Source organism: Phragmites australis, chromosome 11 (genome assembly GCF_958298935.1).
Source record: "Phragmites australis chromosome 11, lpPhrAust1.1, whole genome shotgun sequence".
NCBI classification, from domain to species: Eukaryota; Viridiplantae; Streptophyta; class Magnoliopsida; order Poales; family Poaceae; genus Phragmites; species Phragmites australis.
The window spans coordinates 403783-426215 of record NC_084931.1 but is presented as its reverse complement, the minus strand read 5'-3'; the positions used below and the strand labels follow the sequence as shown (position 1 = coordinate 426215).

Below are 22433 nucleotides of genomic sequence, written 5' to 3'. Positions count from 1 at the left end.
TATCTCACATAAATAGACAGTCAAGTGTCAAATATAAGGACAAGATCTCTTCATGTAAGATGTGACAATTAGTTACTAGGGTAGTGGATATTCAGCAACAGATTAACAGAGAAGAATTTCGATCGACGCACCACCTATTGTGTACTGGTAAAACTTAAAAAATACAGATTAACAGAGAAGGATTTATATCGAAGCACCACCTACTGTGTACTGGTAAAACTTAAAAATTACCTACTACTACATTAATTACTAGTGTTTGGAATTCGCAGGAACTAAAAGGTAGCAGACCACCGCATCTAACTAGGATGCACACCACACCAGGATGTCAGTAAAGGGAAGAGGAGGGGCTGTTGGTCAATCTTCATCCTGTGTTTCCTCATCATCGACATTGTTGCCATATCTCCAGTCATCTTCAATGTTATTGCCCTGGTCTTCTTCCGTCTCTTCACTATCATCGTCGTACATAGCCTTACCTGACCACTGCTTCTTGACACCACTGGTATCGGCAGGCATCGCATTGGAAACCTTGACATTGTAGACTTTAGATGGGGGGGCCTTGTGCACTGGGTTCGCCTTGCTTCTTTTTGGGTTTGCTGCAATGTCACCCATCTCAGCATAGTTATACTGATAGGGCTCATTAACAGCATGCTGACCAGAAGGAGTGGCGAGCTTACCGTTTTCCTCTTGACCGTGTTCAGGATGCTGAGTTTTCAGATGAAGATTCAACTTGTAACTGTGAATGTATGCTTTCTCACAACCTTCATAGGGGCAAACATAGGGGCGCTCAGCATAGCTTGTGGTTGCTGGAGTGGAAGGCTTCGTAGTGCTTTGCGGTTTTTCTGATGGTGGCGTATGTTGCACTGCAACAGGAGTTCCAGTCTGCATCATCACAACATTACATTGGACACGATCAATGACACATGGGAAGAGTATGCAAACTTTGTATTACCAAGTGTAAATTTTATGATGTAACACTATGGAACTTTTGAAAAATGATTCTTTGGTTGGTTTTAGTTATAGTAAACCAATATGACATCAATCTGACAAGCTAGATGTGCTGCAACTTATTGCAATCGGAGTTTTGCTGATGTGTGTAACTATAATATACAGTTAATCAGTTACACTTGCAGAATAGTCACAAAATTTCACCAAGTGCCATGGCTGTCAGAGACCAAAACTCGACAGTTCCTATGGCCCTATGTTCACCCCTAAACAACATAATCCCCAGTGCAAAATAAAAGCGTAGGACATAATTGTTTTTTTAGTGTAACCCTCATCCTTACATCTTCATAATTCCATAAATAGCAAAGAATGAAAGAAGGCATCTACAAGGAGGCTCATAGGCAGATAGCAAAAGAACTATAGTATGAGCAGTTGAGCACAACATATAACACAAAAACAAAAAACACGAGCAGCTGCATGGAGCCATAATATAATACAGTCTGGCATTCTAGCACCACAGTGTACAAAGTAGGTGGTTGAGAGAAATGTCACAATTATTTTTACATATTTCTCATTTGCATCTAAAAATGAGCTTGTAAAACCTTTGCAAAAAAAAGAATGATGAATATAGAAGTTTATGCACAACATACCTTTTCATGTGCCTTGACATGGGCTTTTAGTTTAAAATCGCTTGTAAATCTTTTACCACACGCTGGGAATGGGCATATATGATAATTCTCCAGTGCATGTGTTTTTAGGTGCGACCGTAAGTTGAAATCCAATGAGAAGGCCTGAAATTAAGAGCATTTGTTTGTAAGAATATGTAATTGCACCACGGCCAAAAGGCAAACAACTTTCAAAAAGAAAAGGCATACCCATTTACATTAAATTGTGTCTATTTCGATCTGGTTATCTCATGGATGTGCACGCTGGAAGTTGTGTTGTGTAAACCTCCAAAAATACCAAGAAGTTTGGGAACAAAGCAATTGAGCATACAAACAAACAATAGGCTGAATGGATCTGACAAGGTTCGATTATATTGTACTAAAAAAATCAAAGGAACATTTTGAATTAGATAGAATTGGCACGACATTACAACGGTTTTGCACCATTAGACACAACATATGTTAGGCCTTTTGCCTTGAATAGTATGGAAAAGATAACTGAAAAAAAAAACATAAAGGTGGATGGTGAGAGTAGAAAGCAAAAGTGCTGCAGTGCAATAGAACTCTATGGAGACCTAGAAGTGCATCTCTAGAGAGCAGAGAGGGATGAGGTAATCACCTTACCACAGCCTGGATGAGGACAAACAAAATCCTTTTGTCCTGTGTGAGTAAGATAGTGTCTCTTCAACTTGGAGCTATCAACAAATTTCTGAAAGATAAAGCAACCAAGTAAATAGGACTTGGATTGTGATTTCTGGCATCAGACGTACGTGCTCAGCATATGTATAACAGCTGTGTGGTTCATAAGTAATTAATGTAAGATAGCGCAAGGGCTTAAATGTACAGTTGATTGGGTAGGGCTTTTCTGTTGCAAAGTATCATCAAATTGAGGTATAATTCACTTTGGCATTTGCTGCAACATTTCTGCAGAGTAATATCTAAAAACAAATAAGTTAGGGCATGTACAATGCAAGATGCTTATACGTGAGATTATCGCTGCTTAAGAGGTTCAATTGCCTTGTTAACTCACAGCCTATTTTCAGTTTCTTTTTGAAACGCGAAATGCACTTTGTTATCCACAAGGTTATAACATAGCTCTAAAGTCTAAATCTAAACTTGTATAAAACATCCTCCATCCTCAATAATTTGATTAATTTCTCATGGCTCCTAGCATTTCTTCTTGTACATGCGCTTAGTTTGTTCACCTCAGGGATTGATCACCCTGACAATCTCATGAATCATGCATGCATGCAATTGTGGCTAACAAGTCACACATTGGCTTATCTGCACTCACATATGTGCTTCTACGCATCTTTCCAAGCACCAGGACTCAGCTCCAAGCCTTGGCTGAAGCAACCAAGGCAGTTACTGCAAGTGGAGCAGCGAGGAAGCATCAATGCCTAACTAAGCAGTGAGGCAACCTTTTACCCATAGCATCCTATGTGGCATAAATAAACCGGTTTTGTACATAAGCACGCCCATTGTCCATGCCCTTATAGGGAAATAAGGAGTGATCAAAACAAGGGCTGGACAAAGAGAAAGTTGTCTTTACAGATGGCACATAAGGAATAAGAAGAGGTAGACATACTCAACTAAACACGAAAAGCTTATGGCAGTTTCATCTATTGTGTTAAATCGCAGATCAGTTAACCGGTACTGAAGCACATATGTCAATACTCATAGGGGGGAAAGGGGCAATAGAGCAGTTAAGCAGAGATACCTTCCCGCAGTTAGGCTCCTGGCAGATATACTGCTTCTCCCCGTGCACATGCGCGTGCTTCCGTAGTGCGCTAACATCAACAAAGGTCTTGCCGCAATTCTCGTAACTGCAGAGGAAAAGGATCTCCGTGGTCGGTTCAGGCTTGGGCGCCTCTGCCTCTGGTACTTTGGGGTTCTCCTTGGAGTTCTTGTACCCATCCTCTGCACACAGATTGAGGAAAGAGGTGATCAATAAGGGCATGTTTGGCAGAGCTCCTAGAGCAGCTTCCCGGCTGGAATCAGGGGGAGCTCTGCCAAACAGCAACTTTCAGCTTTTAGTTTTCTGAGTGAAATCCGTGGGAGTAATTCTCTGAAATAAACTAAAAGTTGAGGAGCTGAAAAAAGCAACTTCCCCTGATTCACTTCCCGCAGAGAATCATTTCTTCTATATATTTTATTTTAGAGAATCACTATAGAATCATTTTCAACCATATAATCACTTCCTCTGGAGGATCACTCCCTGTAGAGAATTTGAATCAGAGAGAGCTCAACCAAACGGGCCCTAAATGTGCTCTAACGACACTGCAGCTAATCAGACGTGCCCAAGAACTCAGGAACCATCATCAACATTGCCGATTTACACCTTGCTAGGTCCTCTAGAGACTGAAGGAAGTATCCATCATAAATAACAGGAAAAAAAAGGAATCAAGGGAGGGGGAGAATGATTTGGTAGGAGTTAGTACCTCTGACCCACTTGAAGAGGGAGCATTTGCCACCGGAGGCCGCGAGATCCTGCGGGATCCTGGGACCGAACGCAACGCAACGGAATCGCTCGATTAATTTAATTGAATTGGAGGCACAAGCACCGAACTTTCTCAGGGAGGGAGAGGGGGAGGAGCAGAACGCACCATTGCTTGACCCAGCGGGCGGCGGGGCGCGGCGGTCGGCGAAGCGTCTGCGAGTGCGGCTGCGACGGCGGGGGGTAGTAGTACTTGTAGCCCCCGGATCCGGCAGGCGCCGCCGGGTACTCCATCGCCTTCCCTCCCTTAAAGCTCTGCCTCAATCGGTCGCTAGGGTTTCTTCTCCCTCGGTTGGTCGGTTTGTTTTGGTCCGTCGGAGGTTCACCGGCGACCGGAGAAAAGAGACCTTGCCCACCTTCAGTCACTTGTGAGAGAGTAAATTAGCGCACAATAACAGTGATAAATAGTTAAAAATTTTAAGAAAAAAAGAGTTTTGTATTTACTCATACATAAATCTTAAAGCACATCCAAAAACCCTATTTGAAACATGATCCTATTCTTTGCATGTATTGGATATGATGGTAAGAAGAGTAATGGTTTCATTCGCTCAAATCTAGTGTTTTTTCACTTTTGTATAATTTAGATTTTATCTGGAAGAACGACCTTTTGATATAACTACACATGTGACATTATTAATGATATGTGAGGTTCACTGAAAATTGACCCACTGTCAGTAACAACGTCATCCTATTTGCTCAAATCCAATGTTTTTTTTTTAACTTTTGCATAATTTTTATTTTATCTGAAGAGAAATCCAATGTTTTTTTTGCTTTTGCATAATTTAAATTTTATCTGACCGAGAGTTAGCTCACGAATGAATGACAACATCACCCCGTACAGCTACGTAACCGCGTTCCTTCATCTAGCATGACATTGCGAACTGCTAACGATGGCTCCTGAAATTTTACCTCATCCTCCTTTACATGCCACACATTATGTGACTGAAAAGACAGGTCAGGTATTTTGAACATTTACAGTGGCACACAAGGATTTATCCATGGTAATATGGCATAACCAACACCCCGTGAAGCAACACAAACCAAGCAGATCACTACACACACGACGAAATGAATCCGCAACGAATTACATATGAACAAATAAAACTAGTCCAGCTTGCTTATTTATTCGTCACGTCCGGGGCTTGCTGCCTATTATTTCAAATAAATACAACAGCACAACTACAAGCGCTAGCTAGATTTGTGTAGGCAGAACAACGGTATTACAAAGGGTGGAACAGGCTCAACATGATCCTGCACAATGTTCACCGAGAAAGAAGCACTTGGAATACAATGATGGATGAATCGTGTGCATTTCCTGACGCCCTCTCTAGTCGGCACGAGATTGACCAGCACGAGAGGAGAGGATGATACCAACGATGAGGCCGTACAGAGCAAGAGCTTCCGCAAAGATGAGGATCAGAATCATGCCCACAAACAACTTTGGCTGCTGTGCATTAGCCCTGAAGAGGAGGCAAATCAGAATCAGTTAGGAATGCCAACTTACTGCAAACAAGTACTTGACTGTACAAAAGTGCAACGTGTACAAAAATATACCCCTGATAAGAAAACCCAGTACATGCTGGCAACAGAAAGAAAGAAAACTCCTCGCTACAATAGCATTCTATTTATACACGATTTGAATAAACTCGGTACAGCATGAGGTAGTACAAGAAAGCGATAGAATTATGCCATTCCTCGACAAATTTGTGAGGATACACTATAGAGAAACCTTAATGTCACAACCTTTTACCTAGGGATGAAAACGGTTCGAAAACGACCGGAAAAGGCCTAAATCACTTCTAGTTTCACATTTTTGCTTGGAAACAGAGTCAATAACGATAATGCCGGAAACGAATACGACGTCGATAATACGAGAAAACCGGAAACGGTGTTATTGGGACGGAAACATGCCGATATCGATCAGGAATCGATAATTCAGAACGACGTGCATGATAAATTTTATTCAAGTGTTTAACGCAAATGATAAATTCATAGATGATGTATAGGATCGACATCTTATAATTCACACTAAGACCCGACTGACTACACTAGGAGTATACGTTCAAATGTTAGTAGAACTGTTTCAACGACATACAAGCAATAGGATAGCATACGTCTAACATAAATGACAAGATTATGTATAGGGTAGAGGCAGAGACAGTGTGAGAAGGTGAGTGAGAATGTGAGATGTTGGGTGGCCGGTAAAGGAAGAGGTACAAATAGTCGGAAACAGTAGAAAAGTGAAAAGATCGGAAATTGTCCAAACCATTTTCAGTTTCATTTTTTTTCTTGGGATCGAAATCGAAAACGATAAGACTGGAAATTGTAGGAAAATGTTGAAAACAAATACGGGCTATCGTTTTTCAGTTAGACGGAAACGATCTCCGGTCGATCGGGAATTTCCATTTCCGTTTTCATCCCTACTTTTACCCGTTCCCTCCCTCCCCACGTCCACTTCACATTAAAATTATGAATGAAATAAACAGCAATATATGAAATCCCAAATCATGAGTCAAAGAAATTCTCAAGGTCTCATTGAATATACCACTACTATGGTCATTATCTGATTTCCATGTTTGAGTGACACCTACATATGGAGTTTTTACTTCACTTGCATTTTCTAAGGACACGGACAAACACTCTGGTTTATACCCAAGTATGCTCAATTCGGAGGAAGTAGCAATAATGTGAAGATGTTTCCCTTCTCTTTTTTTTTTTTGAAATTCAGAGGTCAGCTAGCCACAGGGCCATAGATGATCCCTCCACAACAGCATAACATCATGTCAAATAGGTCATAAGCCAACAAGCATAGCTAAACATATGAGGTACATTAACTTATTTGTAGATTTGTTCTAACCATCCATGCTCGTGGTGCTATCAAGCATGGGAGGACAGAAAAAATATTATTTTCAATAATTAGGCCAACAGTCATGTTAAGTTCCAACACTCACATCCTACGTGCCTGATCTTAGAGCTTGAGACCAACTTAACTCAGAATCAATTAACATGATGCTGTTTGCTGCAATCAAATCAAGTAAAATATCTTGGAATGATCTCTACTACAACTAGTTTTCTTTTCCCTTGAGTAACAGGACCATCCTCCACGATCCATCCACAAGTAAAGGAAATGAATGAATGAATAGTCGTAGTACCTGACTCCCGCGTCTCCGACGATGCCGATGGCCATGCCGGCAGCGAGGCCCGCGAGGCCGCAGGCGAGTCCGGAGGAGAGGTGGGCGTATCCGTCGAAGAGGAAGTAGGGCTTGGCCTTGGGGTTGATCCCGGTGGAGATGATGACGGCGATGATGAGGCCGTAGATGCCGAGGACACCGGCCATGACGACGGGGACGATGGACTTCATGACGAGCTCGGGGCGCATGACTCCCATGGAGGCGACGCCGACGCCGCTCTTGGCCGTCCCGTAGGCGGCGCCCATGCCTGCGCACAGGGGATCGCGGTCCAGCGGAGAGGGAGAAAGAGAGCTGTATGTAGATCTGGGTTAGGGATGAGGAAGGAGGAGGATATACACTCCAGCTTACATGAGAAGACGAGTGCGGCGGCGGCGCCGAGGAAGCCGAAGAAGGGGGCCGTCTCATCGCCGCTGAAGGTGGAGGCCATGACTGATCAAGGAAGGAAGGGGGCGGTCGTCGGTGAGATCTCGCCGGAGTGAGATGAGGCCAAGAGCATCTTCTTCATCTGCCTGCCCCTCTCTCTTTCTCTCTCTCTCTCTCTCTCTCTCTGCGTGGATTGGTGGGCCCACCATTTTGGGCTGTACTTTCGGCCTGTTTCCTATCAGTGATCGTGCATTTTACTGAGACCACGGTCTTCTCTAGCCCTGCCAACCAGACGGCTTGAAACCGGAATGCATCCGATCTGAAATCCGAATAAAAAAATTGATTCGAACTTGAATCATCTAACAGATGCAAAATTATCTTCGGCATCGAATCTAACGGAGACCCGAAACCCGATAGAACCTGCAGGTGTGACATCTCAATAAAAAAACACTCAACTATGCATTAAAAAACGGTCACTTAAGACTTTATGAGCAAATATTAAATCTAACAAGCACATGTTGACATAAAAATTCATAACCTCCACAGGGCTAAAATTGCACCCACCTCTACCTCCTTTGATCTAAAACCTGCTAGGATTTGACCCATTGCAACATCTAATCTTCTTCGGTTCCGACAACCTTTTAGTGTTGAAGAGTAGTTATTAGTGAGTGGTCGAGGATGGCAGTTGCCCACGAACAAACAACCATTAGGAGGATGGATTAAGAGGGGTGGCGTGATACAAGAGGCTTTGTGTAATGGCTCGGTTTTTGGTCCTCTATACAATGAGGCAGGAGATGTGAGCCGTTAGATTTAGATTTTACGGCTCGTAATTTTCTAATCTTTAGCTGGTAACGTCTCACTGCAAGTGTGTTAATATCTACATCGGAGAGGAGCTATATTTGTATCGAGTTTGTTTCTTCATCCGCAGATAGAGTGGAGAGGAATCGATGCGTGAGGTGGTTTTATATATATATATATATATATATATATATATATATATATATATATATATATATATATATATATATATATATATATAGGAAAACTAGTATGTACTCCTGGGTGTATGTACTCCCACCTCTCATATACCACTTTTACACGTGTGTTATACTTCTTTATCACTTTAAATATACTTCATTAGTAATTACAAGATACTACAATACAAATCCCACGAAATTTTTTATGAAATTCCATGATTTTTATCATAATTTGCGTATATACTTCTTTTATGTATAAAAAAGAGTATATAGCAAAAATGAAAGGCTAACATTGAATTTTTTTTCATACAACTCATATTGGAGTATCTTAGAATTAGTATTAGAGTATACTAAAAATGATAAAAGAGTATAAAGTGTTTGTTTAGGTGGTATATTGCATGTGGGAGTACATACTCCTAGGAGTATAGAATAGGTGTCCTATATATATATATATATATATATATATATATATATATATATATATATATATATATATATATATATATATATATACACGCGCGTATATATACGTATAATTGATAATATTATAACGAGAATATGCATATGAACTCAATAACATTATAATAGGAGTTAAAAAATTTAACTAAAACTTTTACAGTTTCATACATATGAAGTTAATAATAAAAAATCTGACACGAACAAATTGTTACCGGGCTCAAGCCTCCCTACCCTCCAAAGCAGTTGGGAGCCCCATCCCTCCCCAAGTACCCTTTAATTTCTGGCATAAAAAAGAAGAAGAAAAGGACAGAGAAAAAAAGAAGGAAGAAGAAGTACTTCATGGCTCTAGATTCACTACTGTTTACCTCCGTATCCGTATGTAATAAAAAACCTCTATAGAATCTATATAGCAGTCACACTCTATTCTACTATATCATCACTAATAGAAATAAGAACAAATTGTAGTTCATTTTAAAAGGCAGTAGTGATTTCTAGACATTTTAGACATATATATTGTCAAATGTCAATCTATTATGACTCGTGAGCTCTACAAACAACTTATATATATGGTACTCGTCAGGTCTACAAATAACTAATATATGTGGTTCTCTATATTTAATTGTTGTCGTGCTCATGTTATATTAATTCATTCTTTCGGAGTTGTCATTAAAGCTATAGGATATTAGCATATAATTGGATCGAGTAGATATTTAGATGCGGATTCAGATTAAGACAGTTTTATTTGTGTTCGTATTTGAGGATATTCAAATATATATTTGTATTTGTATTAAAATACAAATAAAAAAACATACTATTTAATTCATATCCGATTCGTTTTCACCTCTCAAGCTTCTCTCAAGCTTCAATGGAGGCAACTCTCTCTTGTTACAGGAGAGAAAGAATTAGTGTGGCCCACGACTTGATTAGGGCAGTGCTATGGGCAACTACGAAGGCAATTATTAGAGCTCAATGATGTTAACTAGTAGGCAATAGTTATTAAGAAATTCAATTGGATGTCATTTCTAAATTGTCCCCATGACAGCTAGACCCTACCACTTAAAACCAAATCTATGCATGAACTCAGTCCACGTGGATATGGGTTGACATGTCAAAACCACGCCACATCATCACCACTTCGGACAAAACCAGGCCACTTCGGTTTTTGACAAGGGGTAAAATAGATAGATTTGAGTGCGTCTACGTCGATCTCCTATTTTCCTCTACCTGTGGCACCTCCGGGGATCATGATCATCCTACGTCGTTGTCATGCATCCACAGCCGTCCCACACTAAGTAAAAAAAAGTTATAATTGACGGGTCTCGTACCCGTCATTTTTATCACGTCACTAATAATAAATTATTAGTGATAAATGATGACTCGTCACTAATGAGATTATTAGTGATAGGTCATAATCTTAATTTGTAACTAATGTTCAGTCAATAGTGATGGGTTACGGTTATGACCCATCACTAATAATTGAACACTAATGACGGGTTGTAATCTTGACCTATCACTAATGACCGATGAATATTTTTCGTATTTTTTAGATAAAAAAATCAAAAAAAAATTATTTCATCCGAGCTATCTCAATGTATGTCCATCCCATATATCTCACACAAGCCACGTTTTTTCACATTATTTTTAAGACACACTTTTTCACATTATTTTTAAGCATGTGACCTCCTCCTCGTGTGGGTAACCACCTTACCACCTCTGCTATCACGTAATTATAATAAAACCGGATATTTTATCCTTTTAACATTTTTTTACCGAAGGTTATTAGTGACGCGTCATAACCATGACCCATCACTAATGACTAATTTTACCAAATTTCGTCGAGGGTTATAATTTGATATGTGACCCGGGGTGCATTCAGTAAAATGGACATAACTTTTGCATACGGACTCTGATTTCGATGTTTTTTGACTCTACAGACATCTAGAAAAAGTTACATCTGTTTCTCCCTAACTTCGTCGGATTTGGAGAATTTTTCGAGATCCAAAATAGATTGGAAGATTGAATTCTCGCCCCCCCCCCTAGAAGTTTCTGCACTATTTTCGGAATGCGCGTTTGTGTTTATAGCCGCCACACCTTACATCAAACTTGAGCAAAATTTACAATAATTCCTATTCTAGTGCTACTGAGGTCAAAAAAATAAAATAAAAATAGAAATATTTGTGAATACTGTCATTGGAGACTGAAGTTGGTCATTAGTGATGGATTACAAGTTAACCCATCACTAATGATTGGTATAAGATGACTCGTCACTAATAAGTGGATCATTAGGATGATCTGTTACTAATGACTGACCTAGGACAATCTATTACTGATAAGATAGTGATGGGTCACAACTTGACCCGTTACTAATGACTAGCCTAGCACGACCGATCACTAATGACCAGTCACTATTATCATCAGTAATCATAGGTGACAAGTCTATATTTGGTCCTGATCATAAGGGATATTAGTGACGTATTCTTATTAAATTTGTCACTAATAGGATATTAGTGACACATATTGAGCAACCGTCATTAATGTAGTGTCTCTTTTGCTGATTTCTTACGTAGTGTCATGATATAATCGTGTGTTGGTAGTCACCCCCTCACGTTGCAAGATGAGGCATATGTTTCACAAATTAATTTACGGTCCGTAAGGTTACTTATTCTTGTGTACCAGACTATTTTTCTCCATGTTTTATTGATTCTAACTTCCATGGATATTCATGCATATCTCTTGTTTGTTGAAATACTATAATGACGGTCTACCAAACACAATCTATGTGGAAAAAATGTTTGTTTTTTGCTAAGTGGTCATGGATCAGACACTTCTATTTTATTTCCTTGTTACTCAAGAAGATTAGAATTGAATAATAACGACAAGTCTATAAAAGACAACGCAAGATCCTAACTAGCACTTAGCACAAGATATCGTTGGGATTTGTTTTCACTTTTCAAGTATGGAATCATTTAGACTCGCATGATATGCATCTGTTTAACTTCATATATTATATTTTTCAACTAAATTTCTATATTTCATTTTAGTTAAATTTCATATATTTGATTCTCATAGAGCGGTTGTTTTGTGTAGGATTGGTTAAAAGTTGATTAAATATCATAGCTATGCTATGGTTTTAATGCATACATGGACAATATACACAAGATGCATCATGCTTTAATTAATAGGTAATTCGGTATTTTGTGTTCCCATTTTCTGGAGCAACGTGAAATCAATTATTTGGATAAAATGTGTAGGCTCTGATGAGGATATGCTAAATTTGGATGATATGTAGATTCGTCATTAAAAATACTTTCAAAATATATTGCTTTTTTAATTTAAAATAATATATTTTTATAGATATTATTAGTCAAAATGTCATGTTGAAAATTGTGTCGATGTCCTAATAGACTTATATTTATGATTAGATGGAGTATTACAGTACTTTAATAATTTGCTTTCTTGAAAGTATATTCATGTGCTTGTAATTACTTTTGTTGAATTTATACTAACAACACGTGCATTGCATTGCGCGATTACATACTTGTAGAATTAATTTGTATTGGGTGAGATTATTGATTTGATGTATTACACGTGCACTTGTAAAAAAAATTGTTTTTATTATAATATTATTAATTTCATGTGCTTGTAACATATGTACGGTTGCTAGTAAATAAAAAAGAGAGAATTCAATTGACAAGTCTTGTCATTTCTAAAGATATTCATGGCTCTGGATAAAAAGGAGGAAAAGAAAAGATAGCATGCGTTTGGTGCGCTCTGTCGCCTAGTGTTTTTCATGGACTTAAATTCTCTAACAAAATTGCAGTATGCCGTTTTTAAACAAAGGGCTAGAGGATGCTTCCTCCAACAAATGCCTAGAGAAATGTTTGCCTGGTTTTGATTTACCGAGAAGTTAGAACCCCCCCCCCCCCCTGCGTGGCAGAACCACGATATGATGCATCAGAGAAAGAATATATTTTGTTGATCGGCTCTGGTGGGACAGCAGTTGAACTGGACTTATGCAGATGAAGTACTATATATTGTTATGCATGCCAGCTGAATACCTTTTGTTGATTCAAACTGTCAGCAAACATATATATAGTTCCCACATGATCAATGAGCTAGCAAATAGCTAGGTGTGTACAATTCTGTTTCAGATAGCAAGTAGATCAGGGAAGGAATAAGAAAGTGGTATGGCACATTAATTCTGACTCTTTGAACTAATAAGTCCACTAATCACCGATGGCCCTATCATGGCATGCAGGAGCTACAAACAAAAATCAATCCAATCCAGCACTTGCTAGTTCCTTTCCCTCATTCTCTGAGCAGTTAGTATATGCAGTGCACTAACCAAAGGGGTAATAAGGCAACCACATCACTCTTTCCCATCAACTCAAAAGAAGAAGAAGATGACTCTTGGGCAAACCCAAAATGTGATTCAGCGGAGGCCAGGAAAAAAAGCTACTACTACTTTGCAACACCCAACCAGATGCGCAGATCATGCAGCATCTTCATCTTTATATAAGGCTGCCCCCTGCACCCCTCTATTTCTGAACCACTGACCGATCAAACCTCTTAGGAGCTACAAGCCGGGCAGTTTAGCAGTAGATAGATCATCTGATCATCAGTAGCGATCACACCATGGATGCAAGCAAGAAGGCGTATGTGGTTGCCGTCATCATACAGCTGATCTACACTGGCATGTACGTCGTCTCCAAGGCGGCATTCAACCATGGAATGAACACCTACGTCTTCATCTTCTACCGCCAGGCAGCTGCCACTGTTCTATTGCTGCCGCTCGCCATTCTTCTCGAAAGGTAAGCAAAAAAAGCAGCGTGTACTGTGCAAATACCTTTTTCTTTTGACTCCAATAGATGATCGCTGAAATTAATCCTGTTTTATTTGCAGGAGGAATGCACCACCAATGTCATTCTGGTTGTTTCTGAAGCTATTCTTCTATGCTTTGCTTGGGTAAGAGTAAGACTTCAGTGCTAGCTAGCTAGCTAGATTAACGAGAAGAGATCATATCTCTAGATGACCTAGTTACAGGTATTGTCCATCGAATACTAACATGTGATATATATCTTCTTTGAATTTGTAGGAACACAATGAGTATGAATCTGTACAACATGAGCCTCAAGTACACCTCTGCAACTGTGGCATCCGCAACAAGCAACTCTGTTCCTGTGGTGACCTTTTTTCTGGCAGTCCTGTTAAGGTAAGCCCCCACCTTACCAAATTCAGCTACGCTTTGATTTCAACATAAGTTCAGCAGAGTGATTATTAGTTAAACTAGAGCTCCTGCACTAATAAGGAGTTTTCATCAATAGTTAAGTTAGCTACTTAACCAAGCATATAAAAGGAACTGATCGAGCTACTCTGAGCATATAGTATTGTTTTCTGAACGCACAGGTTGGAGGTGGTGAGGCTGCTGAGCCCGTCGGGCATGGCCAAGGCCGCCGGCGTGGCGCTCTGCCTGGCCGGTGTCCTTACCATCGCCATATACACCGGGCCGTCGATGAGCCCAGTGAACCACCACCACGCCTTCGCCGGCAGTGTCGCAGCGGCGCATCATGAGACAAACAGCAGCAAGGGGACATGGATCAAGGGGACGTTCATGATGCTGCTCGCCAACACAACATGGTCCCTCTGGATCGTCCTCCAGGTGCGTACGTACTACATGCACGCATGAAGAGTTGCAGATGGATTGACTGAACTAATCATCATCAGTGCATACATTATCAGTTAATTGTTGATTTCTTTTTTCGTTTGAGATTAGTTGATAAATTAGATTGGCCGGCCGGTGCATGTATATGGATGCAGGCTTCGTTGCTGAAGGAGTACCCAAACAAGCTGCTGGCGACGCTGTGGCAGTGCATGCTGAGCACGATCCAGTCGTTCCTGCTCGCCGTGGCCGTCGAGAGGGACCTCGCCGCGTGGAAGCTGCAGCTCAACATCGGCCTTCTTGCTGTCGCATACTCCGTGAGTAACTTAATAAAGCTGTTAAAATTCATTAACGGGCAGCAGACCTGCTGCATGCTTAATTGCAATGCGAGCTGAATTCTGACCGAATGGAGATATGATTCTGCATGGACGGGTACGTGCAGGGTTTCGTGGTGACGGGCGTGTCCTTCTACCTGCAGGCGTGGTGCATCGAGAAGAGGGGCCCCGTGTTCCTGGCCATGTCCAACCCGCTGGGCCTCCTCCTCACCATCTTCTGCTCCTCCTTCTTCCTCGGCGAGACCGTCCACCTCGGCAGCCTCCTCGGCGGCGCCCTGCTCGTCGGAGGACTCTACAGCGTCCTCTGGGGCAAAAGCAAGGACCACCATATTCCTCATCCGGATCAGGAGACACCTAAACATCAGACCAGCAGCATCAGTAACGACGACGAGGAGGCGAAGCAGCATCAGCAGGAGAAAGAGGAGAAGAAACTCGAGGACTTGTCTCAATGGAAATGAACATATAGTATCGATATCTGATCAGTTCATCTCATACTACATATGTATACGTACGTTTATAAGGACTGTCTGTACGTAGTACGTACGTGGTATGTGATGTATATGGTCCAATACATCGGTGTATTTTTGTTCCGGGAGGAGTACGTTTGGTGCAATGAATGTGTACGGTTCTGTCGGGCCAAAGTCCAATGGTCGAACGACGACCCCGCGGTATTCTTACGGCCCAGCCCAGCCCAACCATGGTGGTCTCAGAAAACCTAGCACACCCTAGCAGTAATATTGTGATATTTATATCTCCTGGCGGAGGTCTGGCGAGGTGGGACACTACATAGTATGAATTTATTCCGATGGCTGCATCTTCGGTCACAGATCTAGTTATAGTGAGATCTCTCTATTATTAGTTTTTACGATGTGTATATCTTCATGACGTGTTATATAGGCTGTGTGTCCTTATTTTGGAAAACATCGGAGTCGTTGAACTAGTCCTCTGTTGACCAGCTTAAAACATAGGATCTGTGGAGAATAAATAGCTTTTCCTAAGATTAACAACCATAATCAACCATTAGACCTGTCTCTCTTTCAAAGGTTTTGAAATACGAGATAAATGTAACTTCACTACATTAAAACTAAAACTAGCTTTCCGATAAAACTAAGTCCTAATCAACCATTAAACATGTTTCTCTTTAATGAAATATGTGCATCGCACGTTTAGAAAAAAAAATGGCATCAGAACAAATTGAAAAGCTGAGATGGAGAAATACAGTGATTCATTTCAGGGTCCTATGCAAATATTTGGATCGCGATTAATACCTACGATCCGTTTTATGCAAAATGTGTTGACCACAGTCAATCGCCACGTGGGCAACGTTCTGCCGTTGGATCAAAAGTGATAGGGATCAGTTGCGACCATTCGCGACCCTTTCTTTCCTCTTCTCCTCCCGTCGGCCGCTGCCGCGGCCGCCGCAGGAAAGGGGATGCAGGCAGCCGCGGCCGCCTGGAGGTGGGGCGCCGCGGCCTTCCACTCCTCCGCCGCTGCGCTCTCCAAATCCACGGTATTCCCTACTAGAAACCGCACCGATCACAACATAGATGCGTGTCCCTTCTGCATTATTAGCTGCAATTTCAATTTTCAACACCGGTACAGAACGGGGAGAACTCTGCTCGCAGTTCATACGCACCAATATGTGTGCAGTTTGCTTCCTGACAACTGAGTAGCTCCGTATCCATGCCTTAGTTACGCTAGCTTTTGCTATTGAGCTTATAGTTTGAGTGGTAATCATCCTCTGCGCTGTAAAGCTGTACACTTTCACACTGCAAGATGTAGTGTTGTGTGTGTTTTTCAGGTTTGATTAAGATAATTTGGAACTTCTACTGAAAAATTGAAAAAAAAGGTACATTTTTTTGTGTGTACAAAGTTGTCGATCTACAAGATCAAACGGACATAGCCCAAAACTATGAACATGGCTCCTAAACCGCTTGCTAAGCACTGTAGCATTTCCATTTCGTCAGTCATTTGGAATGTAACGGTTGTGGAGCTTATGATATATTTTTGGACAGCCTCATATTCGGTTTGCCGTCCGTGAAAAGCGTGCAGATGCAAAGAGCGCCCTAAAAAACCTTTTGCTCAATGGCAGCCCATATCAGGTAATTGTGACCATTTTCCTAGATTTTCTGTACTTCCTAATTTGTGAGCTTGTCTCTAAATAATAACACAAATTTATTCAGCTAATGAAGACACATGTTTCATCCCATTTAGGCATTTACAATTTGTTATCCTGATCTAAACGGACTATGTGGATTCTTCTGACTATAGTTGTACCAGATGTTTGTTATTGCTGATGGGCGATACAGATATGCCTTGCCAGTTCAGTTCATACATAGGAAATGTTCTTTTTTTAATTTATTCGGAACCATTACTTTCATGCTGAAAAAGGATTACTTCCAATATGTTTCAATGTTGTCTACAGGAAAGCAGTAATAAACAAATGAGGAAGCAGAAAGTTGGTGGCAAATCAAAGGCCCAGCGCTCTTGTCCAGGAAAAAGTCAACATAGCAAAAATAAAGGTAAGTTCTTCCGGAGCATTTACCTTCAAACTGTTTTTGGATTAAACTGCTTGTGTTTTAACTAGAACACTGGACTGGCCGAATGGATATTTAACTATGCAAACAATAAATTACTGATAAACTTGAAGTGTGTGTTGGTTTCATTTGTTCTGCATAAAAATGTGATTTTTTTCAAGTCACGGTGACATTAATGCACCTGAACCATTTTTCCAGCACCTTTACTTTATTACTTTTTGTTTAAGGATAGTTTACGATTCAGTATCTGCCGTTAGTTCACATTTATTTTCTGTATATTTTGATGACATGAAGCGCACAATGATGTTTACATAGGTGTGCAAAACTGGAGAAATTTTGACAAAGATGATTGCACCGATACACCATATGGTACCTTTGGTGGTAAAAGATCTTTTACGTGGTATTGGCCCGGGGAGGATGACGGCCTTGGTAGTTCTCCTAATGGCTTTCAGTGGAGGGATGAGTCTCAATCGACCAAATCAAGGGAAAAGTTTTGGAATGAAAGTGATGTTGATGAGGAAGAAGAGTTGGTTCATGACAGTCTGCAAAGCCATAGAATCTCTCTTGGATTGCCACGTTTAGGCCCCTTAAAACTGGATCATATTAAGTCAGCGTGAGTCAAACATTTCTTACAGCATCACATTTGCATGGTTTCAACATCACAATGTTGGTAACTATTTGTTTAACTCAACATGATGTTTCTGCAGTTTCCGTGCATCTGCTCTCAAGTGGCACCCAGACAAGCATCAAGGCCCTTCACAGGTTAGTATCATAGTATTTGTTCTTGTGTTTTATCATTTGTTTCCCAGGTCAGAGGTAGGTGCTGGATGGTACTTTTTGCATCTCTGTCAAGGATTTTGTGATAGGGTTCTGGTGACTGGCGCTGAAAGTCTCACCGGCGATTTTAATAGCTACCAATTCTTACACACGCAATAATATATACCACTGAATTCCAGGCATTAGTACTGGGAAAAATCAGTGTGATGGCACCATATCACCATGTTTTACATGTAGGCATCTGCAAAGGGAGCTGTCATGTCAAGCATGACCAAATTGAAGTGCACAACATGAAGCCTATGTAGAATAGGTTGCATTGCATTGTTGATATTGTGGATGGAACATATAAACAAACTCATTCTTCTTTTGTTGAGCTACAACCTGTGTGAAGGTGTCAATTCTGAACACATCTTTATTCCCCAGGCTGAAGCAGAGGAAAAGTTCAAGCGCTGTGTGGAAGCATACAGCGCATTGGCTGGCGCCTTTAAGTCAAGCAGCTAACTACTAGTACCTTTGGAACATGCGAGAGCAAGGAACTTTTTGGAGGACTTTTTGAGAACTTTTAATGAGGAATGGAGCTGCTGGTGTTTCAGGACACCGAGAACCATTAGCAGAAAACTGTAGTAATTTAGGCTTCAAGTTCATAACGAATTCTAAAGAAGAATCAGATTAAAAACATAAACTGGGTCAACCCTGCCAAATCGATTGAAGCAAAGCTAAGAAAATTCCAGGGCTCACTTGTATGTTTGCTTCCATGTTGCTGTAAGAGTAATACTTATTCCACACAGAGTTTGTTGTAAGATTTCATGCCACATAACTTATCCTGTCGACCCAAAATTATTGCTGTATCAGCAATACTTTCTTTAGAAAGACTAGTGTCGTATGCGTTTTGTTAGATTGAATTACAAGTCTACTTCTATAGAGGTTGAATCAAAAAGGTGTGTAGGGCAGTGAATGTGATGGACCGATATCAGGGTTCCCTGGTTTCTAGAACCCTGATTGTATGACCTCCAGTTGGCTGGTTGATCAATATACGCACCACATTCTAGTTTATAATGGAAATCTTTACAAAATTATGTTTGTCAATGGGACTTGATATGGCAGAAACCAAAGCAAATTGAATCGGAGTGCATCTTGAGGATGATACAGCACTTTGGAGTGCATCTTGACAAAATGATACATCGGTTTGCAGTTCATGCTTCCACGGATGCTCACGGCACCACGCTTTCAGATACAAAGGTACTACAGCACAATCCAAGCAATTTATAGAAATCTATCAGCTCTTACAGCTCCAACCAACCAATCAAGCCAAGCAAGTTTGATTACTGTTCTCACAAACCAAGGGATATGACGAAGCGCTCGCATATGGAGCCACAACATACAAAGGTGGCCTATCCCAGAGAAGAGTCATGTCTGAAGAAAATAAACATAGCATGCAAATCTGCAACGCATCTCTAGAAAAAGAACCGGACATAAATTGAGACTAGATGACAATGATGAGGCACTTGTCACTCGTGGAACTCAGAAGCACTTCCTGTGAACAATTGCTGGGCCGGACTCATCATACTCGTCCTTCGATATCCACATCTGGTAGATCAATGTCACAATATAACAGAATTCAGATTTTGATTTCATTCAAGCCTGATAAGTTATAAGAAGTAAAGCTCAGCAATTGCCCAAGCAACTGCAGTTGGACGAGAGGTACCTGTTGGAAAGTGCTGAGCGAGGCTAGGATCGACCCTCCGATCCAGACACTGTACTTCCGCTCAGGTGGAGCAACAACCTTAATCTTCATGCTGCTCGGAGCAAGGGCAGTGATCTCCTTGCTCATACGATCAGCGATGCCTGGGAACATGGTTGAACCTCCACTGAGCACAATGTTGCCATAGAGGTCCTTCCTGATATCCACGTCGCACTTCATGATGGAATTGTATGTCGTCTCATGGATTCCAGCAGCCTCCATACCAATCATGGACGGCTGGAAGAGGACCTCAGGGCACCTGAACCTCTCTGCACCAATCGTGATCACTTGACCATCAGGTAGCTCGTAGCTCTTTTCAACTGAGGAGCTGTTCTTGGCAGTTTCCAACTCTTGCTCATAATCAAGGGCTATATAAGCAAGTTTCTCCTTGATGTCCCTTACAATTTCTCGCTCAGCAGAGGTTGTGAAGGAGTAACCCCTCTCGGTGAGAATTTTCATTAGGGAATCTGTGAGGTCACGGCCAGCAAGATCCAAACGAAGAATGGCATGAGGAAGTGCATATCCTTCGTAGATGGGCACAGTGTGGCTCACACCATCACCAGAGTCGAGAACAATACCTGTAGATTGAGAAAAACTTCAGCACACACTAAGGAACCCCATTAAATTTAACTTCTATTACTTCTCAAATTTTTAGCTACATATATTGTTTCTGCCTGAATGCATATAATAATCAGAAATGCACTGTATCTGAACAGTGTCTGCTGACATGTATTTAATAAAGGACAAACATAACCACATGGCTTAAGTATATGAGCTTGACAATAGCTTTCAAATGGTTAGTGGAGGACAACATATAACTAAACCATAGATATTATTGGGCAAGTGAATCAACACTGAAGTAGAAGGCAGAAGCAGTTCATACCAGTAGTACGCCCACTAGCATAGAGGGAGAGCACAGCTTGAATTGCGACATACATGGCAGGACAATTGAAAGTCTCAAACATAATCTGGGTCATTTTCTCCCTGTTGGCTTTTGGGTTCAAAGGAGCTTCAGTAAGCAACACAGGGTGCTCCTCCGGTGCAACACGAAGCTCGTTGTAAAAGGTGTGATGCCAGATTTTCTCCATGTCGTCCCAATTACTGACAATACCATGCTCAATCGGATATTTCAGCGTGAGAATACCTCTCTTGGATTGTGCCTCATCACCAACATATGCATCCTTCTGTCCCATCCCTACCATGACACCGGTGTGACGAGGACGACCAACAATGCTAGGGAAAACAGCCCTTGGTGCATCATCGCCAGCAAAACCAGCCTGCAAGATCGAACATAAAAGGTGACATATTTGGGATTGAAGGAGGTAAAAGAAAGTACCAGTGAAGAGTAAAAACTCTGACCTTGACCATTCCAGTGCCATTGTCGCAGACAAGAGGCTGGATGTCCTCACCATCAGCCATTTCTTACAGAACTGAAAGTGGGATATGAACGGTATTTACTAACCGCAAAAAAAATTCTTAGTTCAATCCATGATATAAAGAAACACTGGAATCATAAAGGAATTTAAATTGAAATCAATAAATCCACTTCATACAACAAGAAGGTCTGCCAAAACAAATGCACTTTAGGTATTAGGCCTGACACTAAAGGATTCAGCAACAGTTTGTACTTTGTAGACAACAATTTATGACTCATAACATATGACACAAAGAAGCCACCTCTGATCCACTCACTAGTGCCTACAAAATATGTTAGCAGCTCATACTGAACTGAACCGAATGGTGCTCACAAATCCAGTAGCGTATGAGGAAGGCGAGTTATCCACAGTACAACACCAACTGCCAGAACAGTCTACACATGTTGAAGTCGCGTAGAAGCAACCCAGCCATTTTTTTACTCAGCAGAAGAGTCAATTCAGTTACCGAAGAGACCAAACAGTAACCCATCATCCACTGGCAGATCACAGCATGAAGCGTTCAGATCGGACAAGAACTTCCCCAAGGAGGCACATAAAGACACGATTTTTCGCCGGATCTTCACCCGAGTTGCTCAGATCCGGGCTCGCAGGGTCGTAAGACCAAATCTTGGACTGAAGGGGGAGCAAGATCTAGCTACAACAACATCAGACTAGACAGGACCACAGAAAGAGAGAGAGGAGGAGAGAACGCTTACTATGAAGTGCTTCTGCGGCGGCAAGAAGGGATCGGATGTGATCGGCGGAGGAGAGAGGACAAGGGGGGTGGCCGGTGCTGCTGCCCTGCCTGCTATGACTGCTCTGTCCTCCCTGGCTGACGCGACAAGAAGAAAGCGTTTCCTTTTCAACCCATCTAT

The 22433-nt window shown here is 41.2% G+C and overlaps 5 protein-coding genes across 7 annotated transcripts; 2 read left to right on the top strand and 3 right to left on the bottom strand.

Annotated features, from left to right (window-relative positions):
- Nucleotides 1-25: 25 nt before the first annotated feature.
- On the bottom strand, nucleotides 26-4480 carry LOC133884367 (zinc finger transcription factor YY1-like). Of its 2 annotated transcripts, XM_062323747.1 has the most exons (7): nucleotides 4214-4477; nucleotides 4049-4107; nucleotides 3328-3527; nucleotides 2227-2316; nucleotides 1593-1733; nucleotides 675-879; nucleotides 26-593 (listed from the first exon to the last, which is right to left on the bottom strand). In XM_062323747.1, exons 1-7 carry the CDS (start codon nucleotides 4336-4338, stop codon nucleotides 355-357), a joined length of 1059 nt encoding a protein of 352 aa, XP_062179731.1. In that variant the 5' UTR covers nucleotides 4339-4477; the 3' UTR covers nucleotides 26-354. The 2 variants fall into 2 exon arrangements, with proteins under 2 accessions (XP_062179731.1, XP_062179730.1); XM_062323746.1 differs by having other exon boundaries at nucleotides 26-879; nucleotides 4214-4480.
- A 715-nt stretch (nucleotides 4481-5195) lies between these two features.
- LOC133884369 (V-type proton ATPase 16 kDa proteolipid subunit-like) lies at nucleotides 5196-7848 on the bottom strand. The gene is made up of 3 exons (XM_062323748.1): nucleotides 7644-7848; nucleotides 7257-7542; nucleotides 5196-5564 (listed from the first exon to the last, which is right to left on the bottom strand). Exons 1-3 carry the CDS (start codon nucleotides 7720-7722, stop codon nucleotides 5432-5434), a joined length of 498 nt encoding a protein of 165 aa, XP_062179732.1. The 5' UTR covers nucleotides 7723-7848; the 3' UTR covers nucleotides 5196-5431.
- A 5643-nt stretch (nucleotides 7849-13491) lies between these two features.
- On the top strand, nucleotides 13492-15546 carry LOC133884366 (WAT1-related protein At5g64700-like). Its single transcript, XM_062323745.1, has 6 exons — nucleotides 13492-13905; nucleotides 13997-14059; nucleotides 14190-14306; nucleotides 14501-14753; nucleotides 14912-15070; nucleotides 15196-15546. The coding sequence occupies exons 1-6, from the start codon at nucleotides 13730-13732 to the stop codon at nucleotides 15544-15546; spliced, it is 1119 nt and encodes a 372-aa protein (XP_062179729.1). The 5' UTR covers nucleotides 13492-13729.
- Nucleotides 15547-16439: 893 nt separating this feature from the next.
- LOC133885784 (uncharacterized) lies at nucleotides 16440-19066 on the top strand. The gene is made up of 6 exons (XM_062325532.1): nucleotides 16440-16598; nucleotides 17104-17190; nucleotides 17514-17610; nucleotides 17941-18238; nucleotides 18333-18387; nucleotides 18826-19066. The coding sequence occupies exons 1-6, from the start codon at nucleotides 16521-16523 to the stop codon at nucleotides 18901-18903; spliced, it is 693 nt and encodes a 230-aa protein (XP_062181516.1). The 5' UTR covers nucleotides 16440-16520; the 3' UTR covers nucleotides 18904-19066.
- A 579-nt stretch (nucleotides 19067-19645) lies between these two features.
- LOC133885783 (actin-97) lies at nucleotides 19646-22433 on the bottom strand. Of its 2 annotated transcripts, none has more exons than XM_062325530.1 (5): nucleotides 22275-22433; nucleotides 21503-21573; nucleotides 21027-21420; nucleotides 20108-20721; nucleotides 19646-19989 (listed from the first exon to the last, which is right to left on the bottom strand). In XM_062325530.1, the coding sequence occupies exons 2-5, from the start codon at nucleotides 21560-21562 to the stop codon at nucleotides 19924-19926; spliced, it is 1134 nt and encodes a 377-aa protein (XP_062181514.1). In that variant the 5' UTR covers nucleotides 21563-21573; nucleotides 22275-22433; the 3' UTR covers nucleotides 19646-19923. The 2 variants fall into 2 exon arrangements, with proteins under 2 accessions (XP_062181514.1, XP_062181515.1); XM_062325531.1 differs by having other exon boundaries at nucleotides 21503-21600; nucleotides 22275-22413.

Coding starts and splice junctions, on each gene's coding strand:
- LOC133884367 (XM_062323746.1), bottom strand. CDS start 4,338: ATGGAGTACCCGGCGGCGCCTGCCGGATCCGGGGGCTACAAGTACTAC. Junction 3,528..4,048: donor CCTCTTCAAGTGGGTCAGAG/GTACTAACTCCT, acceptor ATCTGTGTGCAG/AGGATGGGTACAAGAACTCC. Junction 1,734..2,226: donor CTCATCCAGGCTGTGGTAAG/GTGATTACCTCA, acceptor TCTTAATTTCAG/GCCTTCTCATTGGATTTCAA.
- LOC133884369 (XM_062323748.1), bottom strand. CDS start 7,722: ATGGCCTCCACCTTCAGCGGCGATGAGACGGCCCCCTTCTTCGGCTTC. Junction 7,543..7,643: donor CGCCGCACTCGTCTTCTCAT/GTAAGCTGGAGT, acceptor CCCTGTGCGCAG/GCATGGGCGCCGCCTACGGG. Junction 5,565..7,256: donor GTCGGAGACGCGGGAGTCAG/GTACTACGACTA, acceptor CCTCCTCTTCAG/GGCTAATGCACAGCAGCCAA.
- LOC133884366 (XM_062323745.1), top strand. CDS start 13,730: ATGGATGCAAGCAAGAAGGCGTATGTGGTTGCCGTCATCATACAGCTG. Junction 13,906..13,996: donor CTCGCCATTCTTCTCGAAAG/GTAAGCAAAAAA, acceptor TTTTATTTGCAG/GAGGAATGCACCACCAATGT. Junction 15,071..15,195: donor TTCTTGCTGTCGCATACTCC/GTGAGTAACTTA, acceptor GGGTACGTGCAG/GGTTTCGTGGTGACGGGCGT.
- LOC133885784 (XM_062325532.1), top strand. CDS start 16,521: ATGCAGGCAGCCGCGGCCGCCTGGAGGTGGGGCGCCGCGGCCTTCCAC. Junction 16,599..17,103: donor CTGCGCTCTCCAAATCCACG/GTATTCCCTACT, acceptor ATTTTTGGACAG/CCTCATATTCGGTTTGCCGT. Junction 17,611..17,940: donor TCAACATAGCAAAAATAAAG/GTAAGTTCTTCC, acceptor ATGTTTACATAG/GTGTGCAAAACTGGAGAAAT.
- LOC133885783 (XM_062325530.1), bottom strand. CDS start 21,562: ATGGCTGATGGTGAGGACATCCAGCCTCTTGTCTGCGACAATGGCACT. Junction 20,722..21,026: donor TGCTAGTGGGCGTACTACTG/GTATGAACTGCT, acceptor CTCAATCTACAG/GTATTGTTCTCGACTCTGGT. Junction 19,990..20,107: donor CGCTCAGCACTTTCCAACAG/GTACCTCTCGTC, acceptor TTGATCTACCAG/ATGTGGATATCGAAGGACGA.